This window comes from Vulpes vulpes, chromosome 14, assembly GCF_048418805.1.
Source record: "Vulpes vulpes isolate BD-2025 chromosome 14, VulVul3, whole genome shotgun sequence".
Classification (NCBI taxonomy): Eukaryota; Metazoa; Chordata; class Mammalia; order Carnivora; family Canidae; genus Vulpes; species Vulpes vulpes.
Window position 1 is genome coordinate 75837136 of NC_132793.1, and position 23662 is coordinate 75860797.

Consider the following 23662-nt stretch of genomic DNA (forward strand, 5'->3'; position numbering starts at 1 on the left):
GAAGAGGGAGGAGAAGCAGACTCCTGCCCCTAAAATAACTTTTAATGACTGCTGCTAATTCCAGCATCCAAGTTAGTTCTGGGATGGTTGTGAAGGGACGATAGTTCTCTTAACTATGGGTCATGTTTCCATGACTTTTAATCTTTGATTTGATGCTGGACATTGTGCATTTTACCTTGTTAGCTGCTAGATATTTATGTATTGTTATAAATCTTTTTTATTCTACTTAGAAATAGTTAGATTCTTCTGGGTGTTGCTTTGTAATTTATTAGGCAGGTCCAGACCTTTGCTCCGTTTAGAACTAATTATTCTCCTCCTCCTCCTCCTCCTACTACTACTACTGCTGAGTCAGCACCTTCCCAGTACTCTACGCAGTGCCCTGTGAATCTGGCTGGAGGGAGCATGTGCTGTCCCCAACTCTGTGACTACTGGCCACTGTTCCCTCTCATCTCTTCAGATGGTTCTTTTCCCGGTTTGAAGTAATTCCCTTGCATACATCTGTTTGGTGCTCAGCTAAATAGTTTAAGGGACTCTCTGCAAATCTCTTTCTGGGCAGCTTTCTCTTCTCTGGTACTCCACCCTATGAACTTTTCGATCCCTTGGTATGTCTGGACCCTTAGCGCTACCTCCTCAACTCAGGGAGTCCACTGGGCTATGCCTCAGTTCCCCTTCTGTGCACCAAGGTCTGAAAACTCTCTCAAGGTAGTAAGCTAGGGTACCAATAAGACTCAACTCCTTTGTCTCCTACCCCTCAGAGATCACTGTCCTTTGCCTGATATTCCTTGTTTTGAAAACTATTGTTTTACATATTCTTTTTTTTTCTTTAAGATTTTATTTATTTATTTATTTGAGAAAGAGAGTGAGCACACGAGCAGGGGGGAGGAATAGAGGGAGAGTGAGAAGCAGGCTCCCCACTGAGTAGGGAGCCCCATGTGGGACTCAATCCTAGGACCCTGGGATCATGACCTGAGCCAAAGGCAGATGCCTAACTGACTGAGCCACCCCAGGCACCCCTGTCTGTTTTTCCTTAGGTTGTTTTAGGTAGGAGGTTAAATCCACCCTGCATGCTACTCCATCTTGTTTGGAGGCAGACATACTCAAAGAAAATTTTATTGTGCCTTTCCTTTCTTGATCATTATTTTCCTGCTTATTTTCCACTTTCAAATGCTTGTTAATTTAATCTGGGATCATAGACCCAGCCTTCTGAGACGTGATATTATAAATCTTACAACTCTTCAAAGCTTTTCTTCTGCATTCAGTGTTATCACATAATAGAGAAATTATATATGTTGATCTATATGTTTAATTATCTTTAATGTTACCAACCGCCTTTTATTATATAGCTTTGCCATTCTTCAGTTCCTAATTTTAATTACTCTTCTGATCCATTGCTCCATATTTTATTTTATTTATTTATTTATTTTATTTTATTTTATTTTATTTTTTTAAAGATTTTATTTATTTATTCATGACAGACAGAGAGAGAGAGAGGCAGAGTCACAGGCAGAGGGAGAAGCAGGCTCCATGCAGGGAACCCGATGTGGGACTCTATCCCGGGTCTTCAGGATCACACCCTGGGCTGAAGGCAGGCGCTAAACCACTGCGCCAGCCGGGTTGCCCTTATTATATTTTATTTTTTAAAAATGTTATTTAATTATTCATGAGAGACACACACAGAGAGAGAGGGAGAGAGAGAGAGGCAGAGACACAGGCAGAGAGAGAAGCAGGCTCCATGCAGGGAGCCTGACGTGGGACTAGATTCCGGGTCTTCAAGATCACGCCCTGGGCTGAAGGCGGCACTAAACTGCTGAGCCACCCAGGCTGCCCGGTTGCTCCATATTTTAAAGTAATTTTCAGTAGTGGTACATATATGATAAGGAGGGTTTTTGTTTTATTTTGTTTTTTAAATTTTTTATTTATTTATGATAGAGAGAGAGAGAGAGAGAGAGAGAGAGGCAGAGACACAGGCAGAGGGAGAAGCAGCAGGCTCCATGCACCGGGAGCGCAATGTGGGATTCGATCCCGGGTCTCCAGAATCGCACCCTGGGCCAAAGGCAGGTGCTAAACCACTGCGCCACCCAGGGATCCCCAGGAGTTCTTTTTAAATAAATCTTTCCATATGAAATATTTATTAGCCTTTGCACTTAAATAATAATCTGACAAATCTTGCCAAATTTCTTCTCCTCCAAGAGTTTATAGACATTGCTTTATTGTCTTCTGCAATGGTGATTACCATTACAGCAAGGATTTGCCTGCAAACAAAAAGAAAGCTGAGTTTATTTATAATCTTGATATCTGACAAAGTAAAATTGACATTAAAATTAGTGGTAAGTTTAACAGTAGGGGTGGGGCAAATGATCTCTTCTTTGACCAAGTATTTAGAAGTATGTTGCTTAATATACAAATATGTTAGGTTTTCTGTAGTTATTGATTTTTTTGTTTAATTCTGTTGTGGTCAGAGGACATACTTTATATTACTGAGTTCTTTTCAATTTGGCCTTGGCTCTACGTATGATCTTTCTTGGTGTCTCTGCCATGTGAACTTGAAAAGTATGTGTATTTTGTGGTTGTTAGGTATAGTGTTAGGTTTTTCTTGGTGATCTAGTCAGAAAATATTTTATTGGGATGCCTGGGTGGCTCAGCGGTTGGGCACCTGCCTTTGGTTCAGGGCGTGAACCTGGAGTCCCGGGATCGAGTCCCACATGAGGTTCCCTGCATGGAGCCTGCTTCTCCCTCTGCCTCTGTCTCTGCCTTGCTCTCTCTATGTGTGCCTCTCATGAATAAATAAATAAATCTTTAAAAAAAAAAAAAGAAAATATTTTATTTTAGTAGATGAGTTTATATATATATTGCAATGGCCGGTATTTTTATTCCTAGCTTTATCATATTGTTTTATGTTATATTTACTCTCATCTTTGATCTTTGATTTTTTTTAGTTCCTTTAATATATTTAGAATGATTTACATTTTATTCTAGTGCTCACCTTTATCCTAATATCTTTACAGACTGTCCCTGATTTATGAGTTTTTATGATAGTACAAAATCGATACACATTCAATAGAAACTGTACTTCAAAGTTTGACTTTTGATCTTTTCCCTGACTAGTAAAGTACAATATGATGCTCTCCTGCGATGCTGAGCAGCAAACCCTAGCTCCTAGTCAGCCCACACAATCATGAGGGTAAACAACCGATATGTTGACAACCGTTACGTTTTTCACTTGCAGTACAGTATTTCTTAAATTACATGAGGCATTTAACACTTCATTATAAAATAGTCTTGCATTAATGATCTGCCCCACTGAAGGCTAACGTAAGTATTCTGAGCATATTTGAGGTAGGCCAAGCTATGATGTTCCATAGGTAGAGTGTAATTAAATGCATTTTCACCTTATTGTATTTTCAACTTAAAATGGGTTTATTGGGACATACTCCCATTACAAGTCAAGGAGAATCTGTATATAATTCTCTTAGTCCTCCTTTTTTCCTTTTGGTTAGCTTCAAATGGGCATCTTTGATTCCTTATTACCTATGAAGAAATTTACTAGCGTATTCAACTCCACCCTTTCATGTGTCTCTTCCAGTTTTATTCTTAGTTGTATTCTTTCTGCCCAGTCAAAGCATATAATTTATAGATTACTGTTCTTCTTTCCTTCTTCATAATTTTGTTTTAATCTTAGATCTATACTAATATATTCCATGCTAACCACTTCTCCATTTCTGAAATGTTATTTATTATCTTAGTTGGAGGAATTGGTTCTTTAATAGAATTCTCAGGATTCTTTGAATTCTTTCATATTTATTAAAGTATTTTCTATAACCTTGATAATTGAAAAACAGTTCAACTGATATAAAATTCTTGTCTCACTCTCTTTCCTTGAATCTTTTGGAGATGTTACCCCATTTTTTTATTTGTTTTTTTATGATCCTGTTGATACATTTAATGTCAACATGATTTTATTTTTTTCAAGTGATTTGTTTTTTTTGAATGGAGGTTCAGAAGATTTTTATTATTGTTATATTTCACTCTTTTTTGTTTCTTCAGGGACTGCAATCATAAATATTATTGAATCTTATTTACATATCTTTTATTTGTTTCTCTCTGATCCCTTTTCTTTATTCTGAATTATCTTTTCTCTTTTCATTTTTATTCTCTATATGCCTCATATACTTTCAGTTATATATACTGTCCCTTCATTTCTGAGACTTTGTATTTTCTTTCAGTTTCTTTCCTTAGTTTAATGTCAGAGTTTTAAATTTTTTTATTCATATTGACAGATGCTGATTTAATTATATTTAATTCATGTTGAAATATTGTGTAATAGTTTTCTTTTGCTTTGTGGGTTTTTTTTTGTCATAATAGGGGCAATGTTTTCATTTGCTATAAGTTTTGAATTCTCATCTCCTATTTTTTAAAATGCTGTGGTAACTTTGTTTAGATGCTGGGTTCTTTTTTGTTGTTCACATTTTCATATGTCAGCATTTCCTGGACCTGTAATAGCAGGCAATCTATGGGGGTGGGATTTTGATGGTTTAATTTATTTCTTAATTCAAGAACACCTTCTTATACTGCTATAGTGAAGTGCATTTTTAAAAAAGATTTTATATATTTATTCATGAGAGACACAGAGAGAGAGGCAGAGACACAGGCAGAGGGAGAAGCAGGCTCCCCGCAGGGGATGAGGGACTTTTTCCCAGGACCCGGGAATCATGACCTGAGCTGAAGGCAGACATTCAACCACTAGCCACCCAAATGCCCCTGAAGTGCACTTTTTAAAATAAATGTTGCCCCTATTTTCTAGTCTGCCTTCTTGTGATTCTGTGATACTAGGTTGTTTCAGTAGGACTCTGATTTTTGCCTCTTCCTTTTTCCCCTTTTATCATTCACTCTCCAAAAGACACCTGTTCTTCACCTGTTCCTGTAAGAATTGGTATCTTCCTAAGACTGCCACTCTTGTCCTGTGCAGTGTCTAAGCCCTTCCTTCTGACTCCTCTGAGGCCGGTCCTCTGATCCATTTCATCACTCAGGGTGTGGCCCTCTTTTTCTAGGGTTTATTTTACCAGGTGCAGTCCTCATGAGTCCCTTCCCTCTTGTGCCCCCTCACTCTCTTTTGCATGATGCCAGCCTGACTCTGCCCTGATTGTCACTAGCACTGACTCTCCGGGTCTCAGATGATTATTTCCTCACAGCTACCCTATCTGAAATTTAAACATGTTCTGGCTCCCACTTATGTTGTAGGCTTAAGCATTGGATGATTTTACTTTCTTTCCTTTCCTTTTTTTTTTTTAAGTATTTATTTGAGAGAGACAGAATGAGCAGGGGGAGAGACAGAGGGAGGCAGAGACAGTGGGGGAGAAGCAGACTCCCCGCTGAGCAGAGAGCCCACTGTGGGGCTCTATCCCAGGACCCTGAGATCATGACCTGAGCCAAAGTCAGATGCCTAACTGACTGAGCCACCCAGGCACCCCCACTTTCTTTCCTTTTCAATATGGCTTCTAAGGAGAATATGTGGTGAGTTTAAAATTAAATGGCCACCATTATTCTCTAGAAATCTGGAAACTCACATGTTCTTAGGCTCTTCCTCCAGTTTAAGAAAAACAGCTCCAGGGTATTATGTGCAACTGAAGAATCACTACATTCTACTCCTGAAACTAATAATACAGTATGTGTTAAATAAATTAAACTTAAATTTAAAAATTTAAAGGAAAGAAAAGAAAAACAGCCCTAGAAACTATAAAGAAGCATTTTAAGTATGGTTGATGAAATAAGGATGGCAGGGAATTCTAACCAGTAGCCGCATTCAAAGAATGCCAAGTGAATATATATGTTTTTAAGTTAAAGCAAAATATTTAAGGAATGATGTGTTATTTTTTTATCTACTTTACCAGCCTTTTTAAAAAGGAGTTTCTACCCTGGAACTCTGGGATGCTCAGTTGGTTATGTCTGCCTTCAGCTTAGGTCATGATCTCGGGGTCCTGGGATCGAGCCCTGTGTGGGGCTCCCTGCTCGGTGGGGAGTCTGCTTCTCCCTCCTCCCTCTGCCCCTACCCCCCCCCACTCGTGCTCTTGCTCTCTCTCTCAAATAAATAAATAAATAGATAAATAAATAAATAAAATCTTAAAAAAAAAAAAAAAAGAGCTTCTACCCTAAATCCACAGTATGTAGCACTCTAGGGGTTTGTTCAGATTTGGATTTTTTTTTTTCTTGTTAGGAAAAAACTTCACATGCAAGAATGCTATATATTATGCCTCATGTCTTCTGTTTCCTTTCATGTAATCTAGTGTTTGCTGCCTGGGTGGACATAGGGAGGGATGTAACTGGGAGTGAGGGAGGAAAAGTATGATGGGCCAGTTCTGAAGACAACTAATGGAAGATCATTGCCCATTTTTTCTTTAGTGCGATCTCTGAGTCCCAGAGCTAGAGGTGGACAAAGCAAATCCATCTTTTTTCTGTTTTCTTTGGGATCAGGTTTTGATTTTTATGCTAGAATCCAAGAATATGTTGTTAATCTCTTCAGCATTGGCATTAGTGAAAATCCCCTGGAGACTTTGGCATCTGGTCTTCTCTTTAGTTTCCAGTGCTCTTGCCAGTTTTCATCTTTTTGTAATTCTTTATGGGTATTATCATGGAAATTGGAAGAAAGGCATACTACGCCCTGCTGGTTTGCCCAGATACTAACCCAGAAGTTCTACAAATTATTTTTCAGTAATAAATAGGAAAAGATATATTTAGGAGAGTGATTCAGTTATTCTTAATAATATTACTTATTTCTCAAGTAGTCTACTTTAAAAATTTAATAAGATTTCTTAATAAAAATGTCCATGAAAATAATCTTTCTGTATATAACACTATATCAAATGAATTTAAGTTATGTATTTCCTCACCAAATTTAGTCAAAATCTTATAATTCCCATGCCTAAACTCTTTATTCATGGTTATGTTTGCATGTTAAAATGGCTTTTCAAGGAGCATGGGATTTACACAAACCTTATATCACCTGGACCCAGATAACAAGGAAAAGAAATCCTGCGAGGAATTTCAGTGGTACCATTGACCCTTGAGCAACATGGGTGTGAGCTGTGTTGGGTCCACTTATACACAGATTTTATAATACAAATATAGTACAGTACGATAAATGTATTTTCCTTATGATTTTCTTAATAACATTTCTTTTTTCTAGTTTCCTTGATTGTAAGAATACAATCTACAATACACCTAACGTATAAAATATGTGTTAATTGATTGTTAGACCGGTAAGGGTCTGGTCAATAGTAAACTATTAATAGTTAAGTTTTGAGGGAGTCAAAACTTGTACATAGATTTCTTTTTTAAAAAAATATTTTATTTATTTATTCATGAGAGACTTAGAGAAGGTGGCAGAGACACAGGTAGAGGGAGAAGCAGGCTTCCTGCAGGGAACCTGATGTGGGACCTGATATCAGGACCCCAGGATCATGACCTGAGCCAAAGGCAGACGCTCAACCACTGAGCCCCCAGGCACCCCTGTACATGGATTTTTGACTGCACGGGGAGTCAGCATCCCTCACCCTAACATTGTTCAAGGGTCTGCTATGTAATGGCTAAAAATGTGAACTCTGTAATTAGAGCTAGTTCAAATCTTATCTCCTCCATTTGTTATTTATGTGACCTTGGGCAAGTTACTTAACATCTGTAAGCAGCAGTTTCCTCATGTGCAGGAGGTAACATTAGTAGTACCTACCTCTTAGACACTTATGTGCGGATTTAGTGAAAGAATATGTATAAAACACCTAGCACAATGCCTGGGACATGGTCATGACTCAGTAGCTTGAGGTGAAGATGGAAACAATGACGATGCTCACAAAGAGGTCAGGATGGACTTTACTCTGTGGGTGTTTCTTGAATTTTTTAATCAGTAACTTTTTTTCTTTTTCAAAATTTTTCATCTCAGAAAATATCATAGCTATTTCTGTTTCTAAAAATTTGATACTGCTTTTCAGAGTGTGTCTTTTTTATGACAGATGGTCAGCAGCTAATGGTAAAATGAAGATGGAATGTAATAGCATTATATTTATTTATGGGAAATATTTTACTGCCCCACCCTTCAACTAGTTGGAAAATGAAAGTCAAAAACTGGAAACTCTATTTATAAATGGACAGTGCTGTGATCTCAGTGTCTGAAACTGTAGACTTTTAGAAAATATTTATAGAATATTGGAAACTAGTCACTGATCAGTCTCTTCTTGCCCTGTTATTTTTAAAGCTAATCCAGAGAATATGCAATTTGAGGTGAATTAAAACAATACTAAAATGTCATCAAAGATAATTAACTGTGTACCATTTTATATAAGTTTTTAAGAGAAGAAGATGGAGAAAATGATTCTCTCTCTTGTAAATAGGGGCATTTGAAGTTAATAGAGATATTTGGTAATAGAGCCTTGAAAATAAGCTGAATGAATGGAAATATAAACATTCAAGGAGATACTGAGGCCACATCTACATCCTGCTAAGGAGACAATTTAGCATAGTGGTTAGAAGTGAGGAATTCAGGAGTCAGTTAGAAACTCTGCCTGAGTTTCAAACCCAGTTCCTTCACCTGCTCAACTACATGATCTTTCAAGTCACTTAACTGCACTGTGTCTAGATTGTGTCTGTGTCAGAGTGTCAATGATTAAACGTGATAATATACGTAGATCATTTAAAATGGCATATGGCACATAATAAATGCTCTATAAATGCTAGCTGCTGTTATTCATACTAGCCTGGCCAAAACAAAGAAACCTCAAAATAATTCCAGTTTGGTGGTTATGGACATGGATGAAACATGCCAGGTTTATAGATGGGTCTCTGTCAATGTGAACAACACATTAGAGTTCCTTTTCTTTACATAATTCTTTGACTTCTTACTGCCATAGTCCTTCACGTAAGCTGGGGTGGGTAGTGAGCATTGTGCAGTAAGGATCCTCAAACAGTCCCACAGGTGCCTACCTTAAGAAGCTATTTAGAGAGCCCAAACATTTGCCAGAGTAAAAGCACACACTACTTTGCCATAATAAAGTGAGGTCATTGCAGGGACTTGTGTGATTATTGGAAAATCATTTCCCATGAACATCATTAGTCATTCAGAGATTTAAATTTCACAAATGGGATCAACAGTCTAGCGAAGATAGTGTTGTTTGTGCAGCAAACTATACCATATGCTTAATCTGAAAAATAGGGAAAATCCCTAGATAACAGATGACAACATATCTTTTTTATATGCATTTCATGATTAGTAGACTGTGACTTAGCTATATTTGACACTAATACTTTTCTATTTTTTTTTGACACTAATACTTTTCTAAAATGAGACTCTCACATAGGAGAGAATATTGTAATATGTCTTCGAAATTAAAGTTATATACACCAGTGTATTTCATAAGGGGACTTCTTTTTTAAAAAAGATTTATTTATTGGGAATCCCTGGGTGGCTCAGCGGTTTGGCGCCTGCCTTTGGCCCGGGGTGTGATCCTGGAGACCCGGGATCAGGTCCCGCATCAGGCTCCCTGCATGGAGCCTGCTTCTCCCTCTGCCTGTCTCTGCCTCTCTCTGTGTGTCTTTCATGAATAAATAAAAAATAAATAAAGTCAACACAACTGATGCCTCAGTCAAGAGGAGGAACGGAAATAAATGTCCTTTAAGGGCAGCGGAGCAAGGGCCCCACCACCACACGCTCGCCTCGCCCGGACCCTCGGCTCTCCCCGAGGGTAGCGCTGTGAGAGAGCACGGCTCAAGGACAGGTTTAAAAGAAAAAAAAAATTTATTTATTTATTCATTCATTCATTCATTCATTCATTCGAGACACAGGGAGAGCAGAGACACAGCAGAGGGAGAAGCAGGCTCCATGCAGAGAGCCCGATGTGGGACTTGATCCCGGAACCCTGGAATCACCTGAGCTAAAGGCAGATGCTCAACTGCTGAGCCACCCAGGCATCCCACTGAGCCATCCAGGCATCCCTCATAAGGGGAATTCTTGCCAGCAAGAAGAAAGAATGGGAATATAATGTTCCATTGTATCTCCATATTATTCTTATATCTGTATCTCAGATTATAGTCTTGTAATTGTGGTTCTGTTTCCATGTCTGCAGAATCAGTATCCACATTTTGCAATATAAAGGGTGTTTTAAAGCTACCAGCTTATTTAGCATGCATCATATTCCAAGTTTATGTATGTGTGCTTTATGTATGCTGCCTCATTTAATTCTCCTAACAATTGTGTAAGTAGGTTCTTTTATCCACATTCTGCTGATGAACAAAAAGCTCTAGTTTATATAACCGTGTAGACCTGAGATGCAGACCCTGAAAGGCTGTGCCCTTAAAGACAGTGCAGGACTGCATCTGAGAGAGTGAGGCCTTCAGAACTGGTCGGGAGGAGGACCAGAAACTACTGAAACGATTGATAGCATCCACTTTCTAGTACTTTGGTTGTATGGAAATAAAACTTTGGAACAGTACAATTTACAAATAATCATGAAATGCTACAATGTTTGTAGCGTTACCTGTAAATGCATAGATACATATAGAAGATAGAAGTCAACACATGTTATAATATAGCAATAGTCAGTCCCATAAGCATGTATGAGTTTGATGAGGCCATTATTTATTTGTAAGATTGTGGTAATTACACAGTTAATAATGCTGAAAACTGTCATGACCATGCAAAGCACTTTTTTTTCCATTTCACTTTGGTACCCATACCTTTGAGGAAGAAATCGTATCATATGCAAAAAGAGATGTGTTCAAAGTACTTTTATCTCTATACAGGGGCCTATTAAAGGGACTTGATTGTAGGAGGTTATCAATGATTTTCTTAAGATACTTTCTGAGGAACTAGGACTTCCTTTCAAGGGCAAGCCATTATCATCTACATGGGCTCATTATGTAAGTGTCCTGGAAGCTAGTCACTCATCTTTTCCTCTATGGAAGAAAATCAAGAATTTAGAACATTTAATCAAATGTGTTGACTTCATATAACAAGGCTCAAGACTAGTGATTCTCACCCTGAGCTGTGTGTCAGAACCAGCTGCATTTGTGACAGGGTACCAAGGTAGTTCAATTGGGAAAGAATAGTCTTCTCAATAAATGGTACTGGGATAACTGGATACCTAATGCCAAAGAATGAAATTCGATCCCTACCTCACAGCACACACAAAAACTAACTTAAAATGGATCAGAGACCCAAGGTGCCTGTGTGACTCAGAGGATTGGGCAGCCAACTCTTGGTTTAGGCTTGGGTCGTGATCTTGGGGCCTTGGATTGAGCTCCTCACCAGGGTCCGCACTCAGTAGGGAGCTTACTTCAGGATTCCCCCTCTCCTTGTTTTCTCTCTCTCTTTTAAATAAATAAATCTTTTTTTAAAAAATCATGAGAGACCTAAATGTAAGAACTAAAATTATAATCTTCCTAAAAGAAAAGATCGGAGTAAATCTTTGTGACCCTGGATTAAGCAGTGGTTTTATAGATAAAACACCAAAAGCAACAAAAGGAAAAATAGATAAATTGTACCACATCAAAATTTTAAACTTTTGTTCTGCAAATGATACTATAAAGAAAGCAAAAAGACAACGCAGAGAATTAGAGAAAATATGAACAAAACATGCACCTGATATGGGAATTACATCCAGAATAAATGCAACCCAATTATAAAAAGACAAATGGCCCAATTAAAAAATGAGCAAAGTATCTGAATAGATATTTCTCCAAAGCAGCTGTACAGGTAGTCAATATTCACATGAAGATGAAAACATAAAACTGCAGTGAGATACCACTTCATACCAACTAAAAATCGCTATAATCAAGAAGACGACCATTAACAAGTGATGATGAGCATGTGGAGATATTGGAATGCTCACAGTCAGTGACAGTGTAAATGGTACAGGTGCTTTGGAAAACAGTTCTGCAGGTCCTTAAAAGGTTAAATATAGGATTACCATATGAGCCAGCAAACCCACTGCTCAGTATATATCCAAGAGAAATGAAAACAAGCTTCTGTACAAAAACTTGTATGCAAACATACACACATAACAACATTATTCAGAGTAGCCAAAATGAGGAAACAATCCAAATGTCTGTCCCCTGATGAATATGGATGAAGAAAATATGTTATATTCTTACAATGAAATATTATTCAGCCATATAAAGGAATGAAGTACTTGATAGATGCTGCAATGTGGGTGAACCACGAAAATGTTATGCTAAGTGAAGGAAACCATCACGAAAGACCACATAGTCTATGATTCCATTTTTATAAAGATTTTATTTACTTATTTGAGAGAGAGTGAGCAAGAAGGAACACAAGCAGGGGCAGAGGGACAGGGTGAGGCAGGCTCCCACTGAGCAGGAAGCCTGATGCAGGGCTTGATCCCAGGACCTGAGCCAAAGACAGATACTTACCTGCTTAATGGACTGAGCCACCCAGGTGCCCCTCTATGATTTCATTTATATGAATATCTAACATAGGCAAATCTGTAGGAGCACTGTAGATTAGTGATTGCCTTGGGCTGCAAAGAGGGTAGGGAGAGACGAACTGAAGGGTAGCTGCTAGTGGGTGCACAGTTTTTATTTAGCAGGGGAGAAAAATAATTTAAAATTAAATTGTGTTGATGGTCATACAACTCTGAATATACTAAAAACATTTAAGTCTACGCTTTAAGTGGGTGAATTGTATCATTTGTAAATTGTATTTTAATAAAGTTAATTTTAAGAAAATTAGCATAGGTGCTTTTATACATCTGCATGCCCAGGCTGAAGTGCATGTCAACGAGAACACTCTCTTATGGCGTCAGTAGTTTTCAGAGCTCCCCGGATGACTGCTTTGTGTAGAAGGTGAAGAATCACTGCTCTAGAAGAAGGTCTAAACTAAATGAGTTTCTAATTTAGGAAACTTCAAAAGAGTTCTGGTCCCATGTAAGAGGACTCCAGGAGACCTCCTCTAATATTGGTACTTAAAGTGTGGTCCTCAGAGCAGCAGCAACAGTACTACCCGGAACCTGTTAGAGATTCCTGGCTTCACCAGCTCAAGGAAATCAGAATCCACAGTTTAACAAGACCTTCTAGTGGGTTGCCTGGGTGGCTCAGTTGGTTGAGTGTGAGACGCTGGATTTTGGCTCAGGTCATGATCTGGCTGTCAGGCTCAGAGTTGAAGCTGGAGCCTGCTTAGGATGCTCCCTCTCCCTCTGCCTCTGCCCCTCTCTGCCCCAGCTCATGATCCTCTGCATGTATGCTCTTTCTCTGTCTCTGCCTTGCTCTAAAAAAAAAAAAAAAAAAAAAGAAAAGTCTCCTGGTGACCTAGTAGTAGTACCTGAAAGTGAACAGCTGTGCTCCAGAGCAGTGGTCACAACCCAGTGCCTCTAAGCTGCATATCAGATTCACCTGGGAGTTTAAAACAATATGAACACCTGGGTTCTACCCCTGGTGACCTTTCTGGTTATGAGGGACAGCCTGAGCATTTGGATTTTATCTTATTTTTTTAATATTTTATTTTTAAGTAATCTGTATACCCAATGTGGGACTCGAACCCACAACCCCAAGATCAAGAGTCTCGTGTTCCACTGACTGAGCCAGCCAGGTGCCCTGAGCATCTGGATTTGAAAAACTCCTCAGGCAATTCTTTTTTTTTTTTTTTTAAAGATTTTATTTATTTATTCATTAGAGACACAGAGAGAGAGGCAGAGACACAGGCAGAGGGAGAAGCAGGCTCCATGCAGAGCCCAACGCGGGACTCGATCCTGGATCTCCAGGATCAGACCCTGGGCCACCTAGGCGTCCCTCCTCAGGTGATTCTAATGCGAGGCAAAGTGAGAAGAACTGGTGTAACAATACTGTTTGGGGACATTTAATGGTGAAGAGAAGAGATGATAGTTAAAAAAATAAATACATAAAAACATGGAAGAGCATGCATAAAAAATAAAGATTATTGGTGACAAAAATGTCCAGGGGTGTAGAGGAATGGCAGTATGACCACAGAAAAGGTTTGCTCTAAAAAAACACAGGGGGGCTCCTGGGGGGCTCAGTGGTTAAGGTCTGCCTTTGGCTCAGGTCACGATCCTGGGTCCTGGGACCCAGTCGTGTATCGTGCATTGAATAGTTTGCTTCTCACTCTCCCTGTCTCTCTCCCCATCACTCATTTTCTCTCTCTCTCTCTTTCTAATAAATAAATATTTTTTTTTTTAAAAAGACACAGGAAAAGGAAAAGATAAAAAAAGACTAAGCATTTTTCCATCCAGATACAAACCTTTTGTATGATCACTGGAGACTCCTCAAATTTAGGTGACTGTGGATTTGTGAGTTCTTAAACTGCATTGAAAATAGGTGCCTTCCTGTTGAACTTTTAGTCTATAAAGAGAATGTTAGCTTATTATCAGGGTGGTGGATTTTTTTTCCCAATAGCCGGAGTGCTGGTGTCCAGTTGCTCAGCCCTGGGAAACTGAATTCCTACCTCGACAGGGGGAGCTGAGTGGGGTCGGGGTGTTTATGCTTCCCTTCAGGTGTCGCCAGTAATGGGCCACCGCTCTCCAATGACCATCGTCTCCCTGCCCTTGGCTGGTCACTTGGCAATCAGGACTCTCCAAGATTCCCGACGCAGTACCGGGGAGCTGGTGGTCTTTGAGATCCCCCTTCAGCCCCTGCTCCCCTGTGGTCCTGTCGCCCCCCCACCACCTGAGTGCACACGCCCCCAGCAGCAGTCAGTGCCCCCGCTGCGCAGCCCACTGTGTATGGGGTTTCTGCAGCTCCCCAGGTGGATCTGGGGAGGACCTTGGTGCAGCACAGAGCTTAAAGAGAACCCACAGGCCTTCCCCGCTTCTTCCTCCTCCCCTGCCTTTTCCTCCTCCTTCCTCCTCCCCTTCCTCCCCACCATCTCTTCCTTCATCCCTTCCATCTCGGGCTTTGAGACCCTGTAACCTTTACTGAAAGGAAAGTAAAAGGCTTTAGTAGTGAGACTTGAGAACCTTGTGACCTAATAGGACATTTTCTCCCTTTCGGTAAAGGCAAACCTGTTCTTTTTTTTTTCCCTCCACTCCTAGCATGAGCCCAATACCTGAGCTTGAACCTTGAGATCAGGAGTCCTGTTGCTTAGCAGACTGAGCCACCAGGTGCCCGAGGCAATTCTGTTCTTAAACTTACAGAGTTGTCCGACTCCTGAGGGAGTTACACCCCCATTCAGGGCGATAGTTTCTGAGTGGTTAGAATGCAATTACACTCCAAGGTTAATGTATTTAAATACTATATGCACATCCTAGTATGGATAGTTTTCCTCTCTTTAAGTTCCTAAACTCTGTAAAATATCCAAACTTGTTATATTTTTAAATGTTGTGTTTGTGGGACCTTAAATTTTTACAAATTATATACTCCTTTAAAAAAAAATCTTAAATTTTGGGACACCTGGGTGGCTCAGTCAGTTGAGAGAACAACTCTTGATTTCAGCCCCAGTGGTGATCCCAGGGTCATGGGATGGAGCCCTGAGTGCATAGCCTACTTAAGAGTCTCTCTCCCTCTGTTCCCCCTAAAGAAAATAAATAAAATATTAATTTTAATTAAAATATTAATTAAAAGTCTTAAATTTTTCTTGATTACAATAATGCTAGTTGTAGAAGTCGAAAGCCCTCTATAATCTTACCCTACCCCTCTGTCCACTCCAGTTAACAGTTTAGTGTATATTTTCCCATATTTCCATAATTACTTCCCATGTAGGTATGCATCTTTCTAAAAAATCCATCCAGAAATATTTCTAAAATCCATCACTTTCCAAAAGGCTAGCTCCAGGGAATGGTACATGGGCTTATCCAAGATTTTAACAACTTTTTATATTTTGAGGTGGAGTAACCTGAGATTTATGGTATTTTATTCAAGTACACTTGGTTTCCTTGATTTATTTAATAACCTGGCGTGACTAAGGGCTTTTAGTCATTGTTTTAATCACTAATCACATACTGTGTCTTCCTTCTTGCCTCATATCCTTAACCACATCCTTATCCAAATATTCTGATTACTACATTTTAAAAAGTAATATCACAAAATAAATAAATAATAAAAAATAAGAAGTAGTATCACAACATACTTAAGAGAACTGGTTGGTTTTTGTTGTTGTTGTTGTTGTTGTTGTTCCTGTTTGCATCATGGTGAGTCTGCTTGTGAAGATTTTTCCCAGCAAATAATCCATCACCAGGATTACTCATGGACTCTAGTATTCCAAATGTCATCTCTTCTTTTAAGTGTCCTTATTTTGAAATATCTGTGGCTCTTTTGAATAAAGCAAAAAATATAAATGAATGAATATCATAACAGAGAAACTCTTTCTTTTTAAAAGTCATTAAAAGAGGGGATCCCTGGGTGGCTCAGTGGCTTAGCGCCTGCCTTCGGCCCAGGGCGTGATCCTGGAGTCCCAGTATTGAATCCCACATCGGGCTCCCTCCATGGAGCCTGCCTCTCCCTCTGCCTGTGTCTCTGCCTCTCTCTTTTTCTATGTCTCTCATGAATAAATAAATTTAAAAAATCTTTTTTAAAAAAGTCATTAGAAGAATATCCTTTATGGGATGCCTGGGTGGCTCAGTGGTTGAGCATCTGCCTTTGGCTCAGGGCAGGATCCTGGGGTCCCAGAATCGAGTCCCACGTTGGGCTCCCTCCATGGAGCCTGCTTCTCCCTCTGCCTATGTCTCTGCCCCTCTCTCTGTGTCTTTCATGAATAAATAAATGAAATATTTTTTTTAAATCCTTTATTTAAAAAATATTTTTTTTAAATCCAATGCCTAATGCTTTGGGATATTCCAGTGAACATGCTTTTTAAGGACAAGGGATTATGTACTATATTTTAGCCCTGAAATTTTGGGGTATTCCTTTGAATTGAATGAATTTTGTTTTGTTTTTCTGTAGTCCAGAAAAATTCTATCTTTATTTTAAGTTACCTTAAAATTTTAACATGCAAATTTTACTTAGCTAAATCTAAATTTCATCAATAGTGATAACTTCTTCTGAACAATATGAAGACTTTATAAAATGCATTCATTCTGATTTCCCCTTCTGACTTACTTGCTATTTTAACTCTGTTTACATTAAACCGATGAATTAGACATCATCAACTTGTTTAGATTTTCTCACATTCCCCATTTTGTTTGCTAATCATCCCTTCTTGGTTTCAGAGCTTCTGGAAACAAATCCTGTCATTTTGGACTGGTTGACAGTCTCCAGGACAATCAGATAGTTGCCTCGAAGAAAATGAGAAGAGTCCTGGGAAATATGCCCCCCCTCCCCAACAGTGCTGCCTCCTGTGCCCCCAGGACTAGAGGCATCCCTGTGTATTTCCCTCCCTTTCTCTAGTTAGCAAGTTTTATGGAGTAGAGAGAACCAGGACATCTGATAGAATACTAAAGTTAAACACGTCCAATTTGAAGAGCTGTCGTGTTTTTCTGAGATCATATTCTTCTTACCATTTTTGCTGTTATAATCTTTATTTTAGGGGTGCCTGGGCAGCTATGTCGGTTAAGCGTCTGACTCGATTTCAGCTCAGTTCATGATCTCAAGGTTGGGAGATTGAGCCCCAAGTCGGGCTCCACACTGGGCATGGAGCCTGCTAAGTTTCTCTCTCTCTCTGTGCTCTGCCCCCCCTTAAAAAAAGATTATCTTTATTTTATAATATAACGATGATGGTAGTAGAAGTTTGGGATTTTTTTAATTAGTTAAACTTTATTTAAAAATTTGTTTTACTTGGCAAAAACAACATTGCCAATCACAACCCAGATTTTTTGAAATTTTATGGACCTTGAAATCCCAAGCTACTGCCGTAGACAACTACATGTAATTTTAAATGTGGGCATTGGGTTGCCTGAAAACATGTCCTCTTGGTTACATCAGGGTCCTTAATGGTTTTTCAGGTGTATACAAATCTTACGGTGTTAACAGTACTTTCCAGCCTTTAGTTGGGTTATCAGGCAGTCCTTAGGACTCTCCCAACAATTGAAATTGTTTTTTACATAAGGCTGGGTCTATACTAGCAAAACCATGCACATCTCACATATATGTGGTGATGCTAATGCTCTCAATTTTTTCTTAAGATTTTATTTATTTAAGAGAGAGAGTGGGTGGGAGGGAGAGGGAAAGAGAAACTGAAGGAGACTCCTCACTGAGCTTAGAGCCCAACGCAGGACTCAGTCCCATGACTGTGAGATCATGACCTGAGCCAAAACCAAGAGTCGGACACTTAACCGACTGAGCCATCCCGGCGCCCCGATACTCCCAATTTTTTAAGAACACCATTTTGAGAGTCATATGATCTAATATTTGGCCAATAACTTTGTGTCTCTTTACTCATAATATAAAAAGTTGGACTGTGATCCCTAAGTTTCCTTTCACCACTAATGTAGGTTGTGATTGTAGTATTGATGCCGCCAGCCTGGTAGGTGTTCTTTCCTCATCTCCCTGTGAATGGTGGATGTGAAGTCTACACAGAATGACTTGAGTTCTCATTTCCCCTTTGTGAAGAATGGTCATGTATAAATACAGCCACATCGTTTATTGCAAAGGGTCACAGGATTCTTATTTTTAAATTGTAATATGTGTGACACTGACAGATGTTCACTCATTGCTATCTATAATGTAGACAAATAATGATGAATTAAAGATGCACCAACTACAGATTTTAGAGATCTCTGAATTTGTGACAAAGTTGTTAACTGGCAAGTTTGTTATTTCCTGGAAGTACAAGGAAGGGAAGTATTGAAAGTCATCATATTAATTTGAGAGGAAACTAACGTTTCGTAAAAAATTCTCTTCTAGCGAAGGAAGCCCGTCCCCCAGAATGGAGCTGCTGCATAATATCGACCCCAACTTTGTGGATATTTCACCATGTGAGTACCTCATTTATGGCTACTAAACTTAATTTCTTTAGCAAAGCCATTTGTGTTGCCAGGTGTGTCTTCAGCCTTGCTTTCTCCTTTTCCACTTGGGTTTGCTGTCAGGATAAACAGTCTCCACGACACCTGTTGTACTGACCTCACTGGCTTTGGTGCTGTTCTTGGCTCTGCCACTTACTAGCTTCGAGCCATTTCAGCTCCCTACCTCAGCTTTGCCATAGGACCTCAGAGACTCCTGCTCATTGCTCACATTCAACAGGAACATCCTGTTGTTGCCCTCTTCTCACCTGACAACCCCAGAGTCTTCTTCCAGGAAACCCAAGGTCAGATAAGCCGCCATGTCCTCTGACGGAGCTGGCCATATGCTGCCCAGCACCTGCTACATCTCAGAGGTGTGACTTACCTACCAATCGGGGAAGCCATTTGGCTGGACTATCTCCTGCCTAAGTTAAGCCATAGTAGCCCCATTAATTCTTCAGGGAAAGAGGCCATTTATTCTCTTAGATCACAACAGGCCTGTATAACAGGTCTGGCGCATATACTAGGCTAGTGGCCCCAAGAACCCTAGCCTAGTGAGTTTGCATCTGGAAAGCCTTAACTCTTAGGCCCTTTGTCCAGCCTCCCCCCTCAAGCCTCATCTCAAGACTCTTCAGAAAACAGTGCTCTTCAATTCCTTTCATTCCCTTAGGTGCTCACATCCCCTCCTTTCTAGACATAGGGCCCCTTCACTCACTTATTCCATCGTTCAGGCTTTCCTTACTTCTTTGTCCTCTCCAGTCTGTGGCACAACCGGCCCCAGGATTTCCCTGCTCAGATGACAACCTGACGGCGGTTGTGTGGCAGGGAGCACTAGAGGACCACTTGCTCCGCCAGCTGCATCCAGCCCCTCCTTGCCCTGTGAGACACTTACCCTTTCTAAGCATGTAAATTGTCATATTTTGTCTTGAATATGCTTTTCTCTGTAGCTTCAACACCTTTCCTTGCACTTCCACAATTTTTCTTTATCCCTTAAAACTCAACACAAATGTCCCATATATGTGAATGCTTCTTGGAACCCCAGAAAGTCCTTCTTCAGCATCCTTTTGTATGGGTGTGCATAAAGCCTTCAGCCAATTCCCTTATATGTGCCTTCATTTCCCATGAAGCTGAGAGCTCCTGGAAGTCAAGGTCTATGCCTTATTTATCTTTCATCCTCACAAGTTAACACAAATACTCAGCATGGGGTAGGCCCTCAGTGATGATTACTTGAAGACTAATGGAGGAATGTTGGGATAGAATTAGGACAAAAGTGGAAGCACTTTTAATTTTAAATTCGGAAAGGAAAGGGCCTGAGGCAGGTCAGGATGGCTATAGCATGGAGAAATTGATATTTCGGTTGGAGTAACTTTTGTCAGTGAGAGAGGCAATGGTAGCCACTTGTCTATGTGGTAGCCACTAGCCGTGTGTGGCTATTGAACACCTGAAATGTAGCTAATTGTGAATTGAGATGTGCTGCAAGTATAAAATACACATGAGGTTTTGAAATGGGGCTGGTGGGAAGTGCCGAGGTGGCTCATTTGGTTAAGTGTCTCAGTCTTGGTGGTGGCTCAAGTCATGATCTCAGGGTCGTGAGATCAAGCCCCATGTTGGGCCCTTGCTGAGCATGGAGTCTGCTTAAGGTTCCCTCTCTCCCTCTCCCTCTGTGCCCCCACCCTCCACTCGTGATTGCGTGCTATTGCTCGAAAGAAGAAAGAAAGAAAGAAAGAAAGAAAGAAAGAAAGAAAGAAAGAAAGAAAGAAAGAAAGAAAGAAAAGTTTAAATTCTAGATTTCTGCATAACCCAGTCACAGTACTGCTTGCTGCAGGGTTCCTAGTCAACCTGCTGTGGGTTTCGCTACCTTCCCTGTAGTGCCCCAGCTCAATCCCCACACAGACACCTTGTTTCTCCAGTATAAAAGTTAAGGAGGTCATGGAACTCAGAATAGAGAATGGTTTTAGTTTTGCCACCCATAGATTATAAGCAAGTCCCTCCTTTTCCTGGACTCAGTTTCCCACAGGCTAAATGATGGACTTACAATGACTCTTTACTGCTGTTCCAAATTCAGGGACATTTTCTGGCTTTCTGCTGCCTGCAACCCCCTCCTCGAAATCCACTCCAGCCCTCTCTGTTGGCCTTCCCTGCCCACAAGGGACTCTTGCTCTGACTCCTGCTTGTAATGAAGGACACTGTCCAGCATTGGCATTGACATAGAACCACATTCACTGCTGGTCCACAGAAACAGGGCTTTCATTTCTGTCTCCGCCTGCAACTAGGAAAATGCCCCTCCTCCTCACACATGCACAACACCTTGGACTTCTCTCCCCAATTTTGATATTCATTTTAATCCACTGTGCAGCAGAAGCTGAAAAAAGGGAAGCTCTCTCTGGGGGGCCTGTTCCTTCACAGGAGGATGATACAAGCTCATTTCCTTTTCTATGCAGTTAAATTTGGGGGTGGAATAAAATCCACCAAGAAGAAAATATGTATTTATAGGACAACAAGCAAGTCTGTGAATCACTTTTGTAGAATGTTTTGTGAGTATGTTCTAGAGGCTTTATGGCATGAAATCATACTGCGGCCAATCTCGAGTATAAATTGCAGATTGAGCATCGAGTCAGTGTTATCACAGAACTATTTCTTTGGTTTCTAACTCCAGTACTTCTCAGATTGTCCTTACTTATAGCACAAGAGGGTGGTGTTTTACTTCTTCCTTCCCAAAAGCCACTTCACCAGTTTCTTCACCTATGAAGTGAAGATTGAATTAAAAGATGTCTGAAGTCCCTTCCAGCTTCAACATTCTGTGGGTCTCTGCATAGAGGATCTCAGAGGAGCAAAGCTGCTGACTCAGTTTCTCACCCTTTCCACCCTGTGTTCATTAATGAGCAGTGATGTAACCAAAGGCATGGTTGTGAATAGATAAATATAAGTGAAAATGTGAGAAATCTTTTAAGTGCTAGGGTAATTAGAATTGTAGGATTTCATTATAACTACATCCTGCCCACTTTTCTGATCCCTGTTCTAACACATCACTGCATTGATCCACTTCTCCATCTCCCTCCTCCCCTTCAGTGGGTCTCGTTGGGGGTTGTGGACCAATGTCTCCTCCTATAATGAATCAGAGGAACAGGCATTAGATGTTTCCCAGGGGAGCCCTGCCTTCTAGGTAGTATACATCCCCTCAGAAGCTGGCCTTTAGGGATTTAGCAACTCTTCCACCTTCCTCTTATTCCAGGAGCACAGGGTGCCCCCAGAGGCCCTTCCTGCTGGTGAGTTTGGGGCTTTTTTTCATGGCCACATACCCGTGGTATATTGTGGATTGAGTATGAATAATAAAGTTATTCCCCAAAGCCTGAGACAGACACAAGCACACACCAGAGGTTATAGGGTTTCCCAGAGACCCAGAGATTGTGCAGTAAAGCATGAACAGACTCAAAGAACCACAGATCACACTCATTCAGATGGCTACTATCTAAAGAAAGAACAAAGGAAGGAAGACAACAAGCATTGGTGAGGATGTGGAGAAATTTGAACACTTCTGCACTATTGGTGGGAATATAAAATGGGATTGCACTGTCGGTGGGATGAAAGGATAAACAAAATGTAGTCTACACATACGATGGGCTACCATTCAGCCTTAAGAAGGAAGGAAGTTCTGGCACATGCTACAATGCGGATGAACCTTGAGAACATTGTGAAATAAGCCAGTCACAAAAAGACCAAGTACTGCATGATTCCACTTACATGAGGTCCCTAGTATAGTCAAAATTTGGAGATAGAAAGTAGACTGGTGGCTGCCAGAGGCTGGAGGGGGTGAGATGGGGAATTAGTGTTTAATGGGTATAGTTTCAATTTTTTGCAAGATGGAAAGAGTTCTGTGGGTGGATGTGATGAAGGTTACACAAAGGTGTGAATGTACTTCATGCCACTGAACTGTACATTTAAAAACAGTTAAAATGGTATATTTCATATTTATTTTACCACAATTAAAAATGAATGAAAAATGCAAAACCAAAAAAAAAAAAAAAAAAGCATAGAAATTCTTGAGGACCGGGTCTGTATCTTTTTCATTTATTGCCATATCCCCAGTGCATAGCACGGAGCCTGCATCGTAGCAATTTCTCCATAAATACTTGTTAATGAATGTTAATAGATCAACAGCTGAAAGCCATTGTCTCCCTGTCTCTTAGCCTTCCCTGAACCTAAAAGTACCTCCAGATGGCAATTCACACCCACCTCTTGATCCCTGAACTTGCATCTTACATTTTGTTCCTAAATAAAAATAATCTAATTAAGATTAGGAAGTGCCTGGTGACCATTAACATTATCATCTACAGCTGCTTGAAACTGCTGGTCCAGTTTATAAATGCCCACCCTCACTCCCCCACTGCATTGACAGTATCAGCCAGCAGGGGTGATGGGAGAGTTTTCCCTCCCTTTCTTCCATCCTTTCTCTAGACCTCCTTGAGACACAAACATACATATTTATAAAGTCGCTTCCTTTGTACTTGGCCCAGCCTGACTTCCCCTGTGAGTCCAGGGCACTGCTGCTTCTTACTCTTCTAGAACTTTCTGTTCCCTTCCTGGCAAGTTCCCTTGCCTTGTTTCATTGGTCACTGTCCTCTCAGGGCCCCAAATCTGCCAATGCTTTCATCTCCACCTCACCCCTCACCCCCATGACCAGTGTCAGACGTGTGGGCTGTAATTGCTTTCCTATGTGCTTTGAGTAAGCCTTTTATTCATCTTTAGAGGCTTTGTTCCGAGGTAACCTTGGACAGATGTGT

General features: G+C 40.3%; 1 protein-coding gene across 3 annotated transcripts in view; it reads left to right on the top strand.

Annotated features, from left to right (window-relative positions):
* The window catches only part of ARSB (arylsulfatase B), a 207930-nt gene that overhangs the window by 90618 nt on the left and 93650 nt on the right, over positions 1-23662 (top strand). For 2 of the 3 annotated variants that reach the window (XM_072736939.1, XM_025998047.2), the window contains exon 6: positions 18787-18857. In XM_072736939.1, coding sequence (XP_072593040.1) covers positions 18787-18857 — 71 coding nt within the window. Of the gene's footprint in view, positions 1-18786; positions 18858-19640; positions 19908-23662 lie in introns of those variants that run through there. The other variant, XM_072736940.1, reaches the window with a different exon arrangement.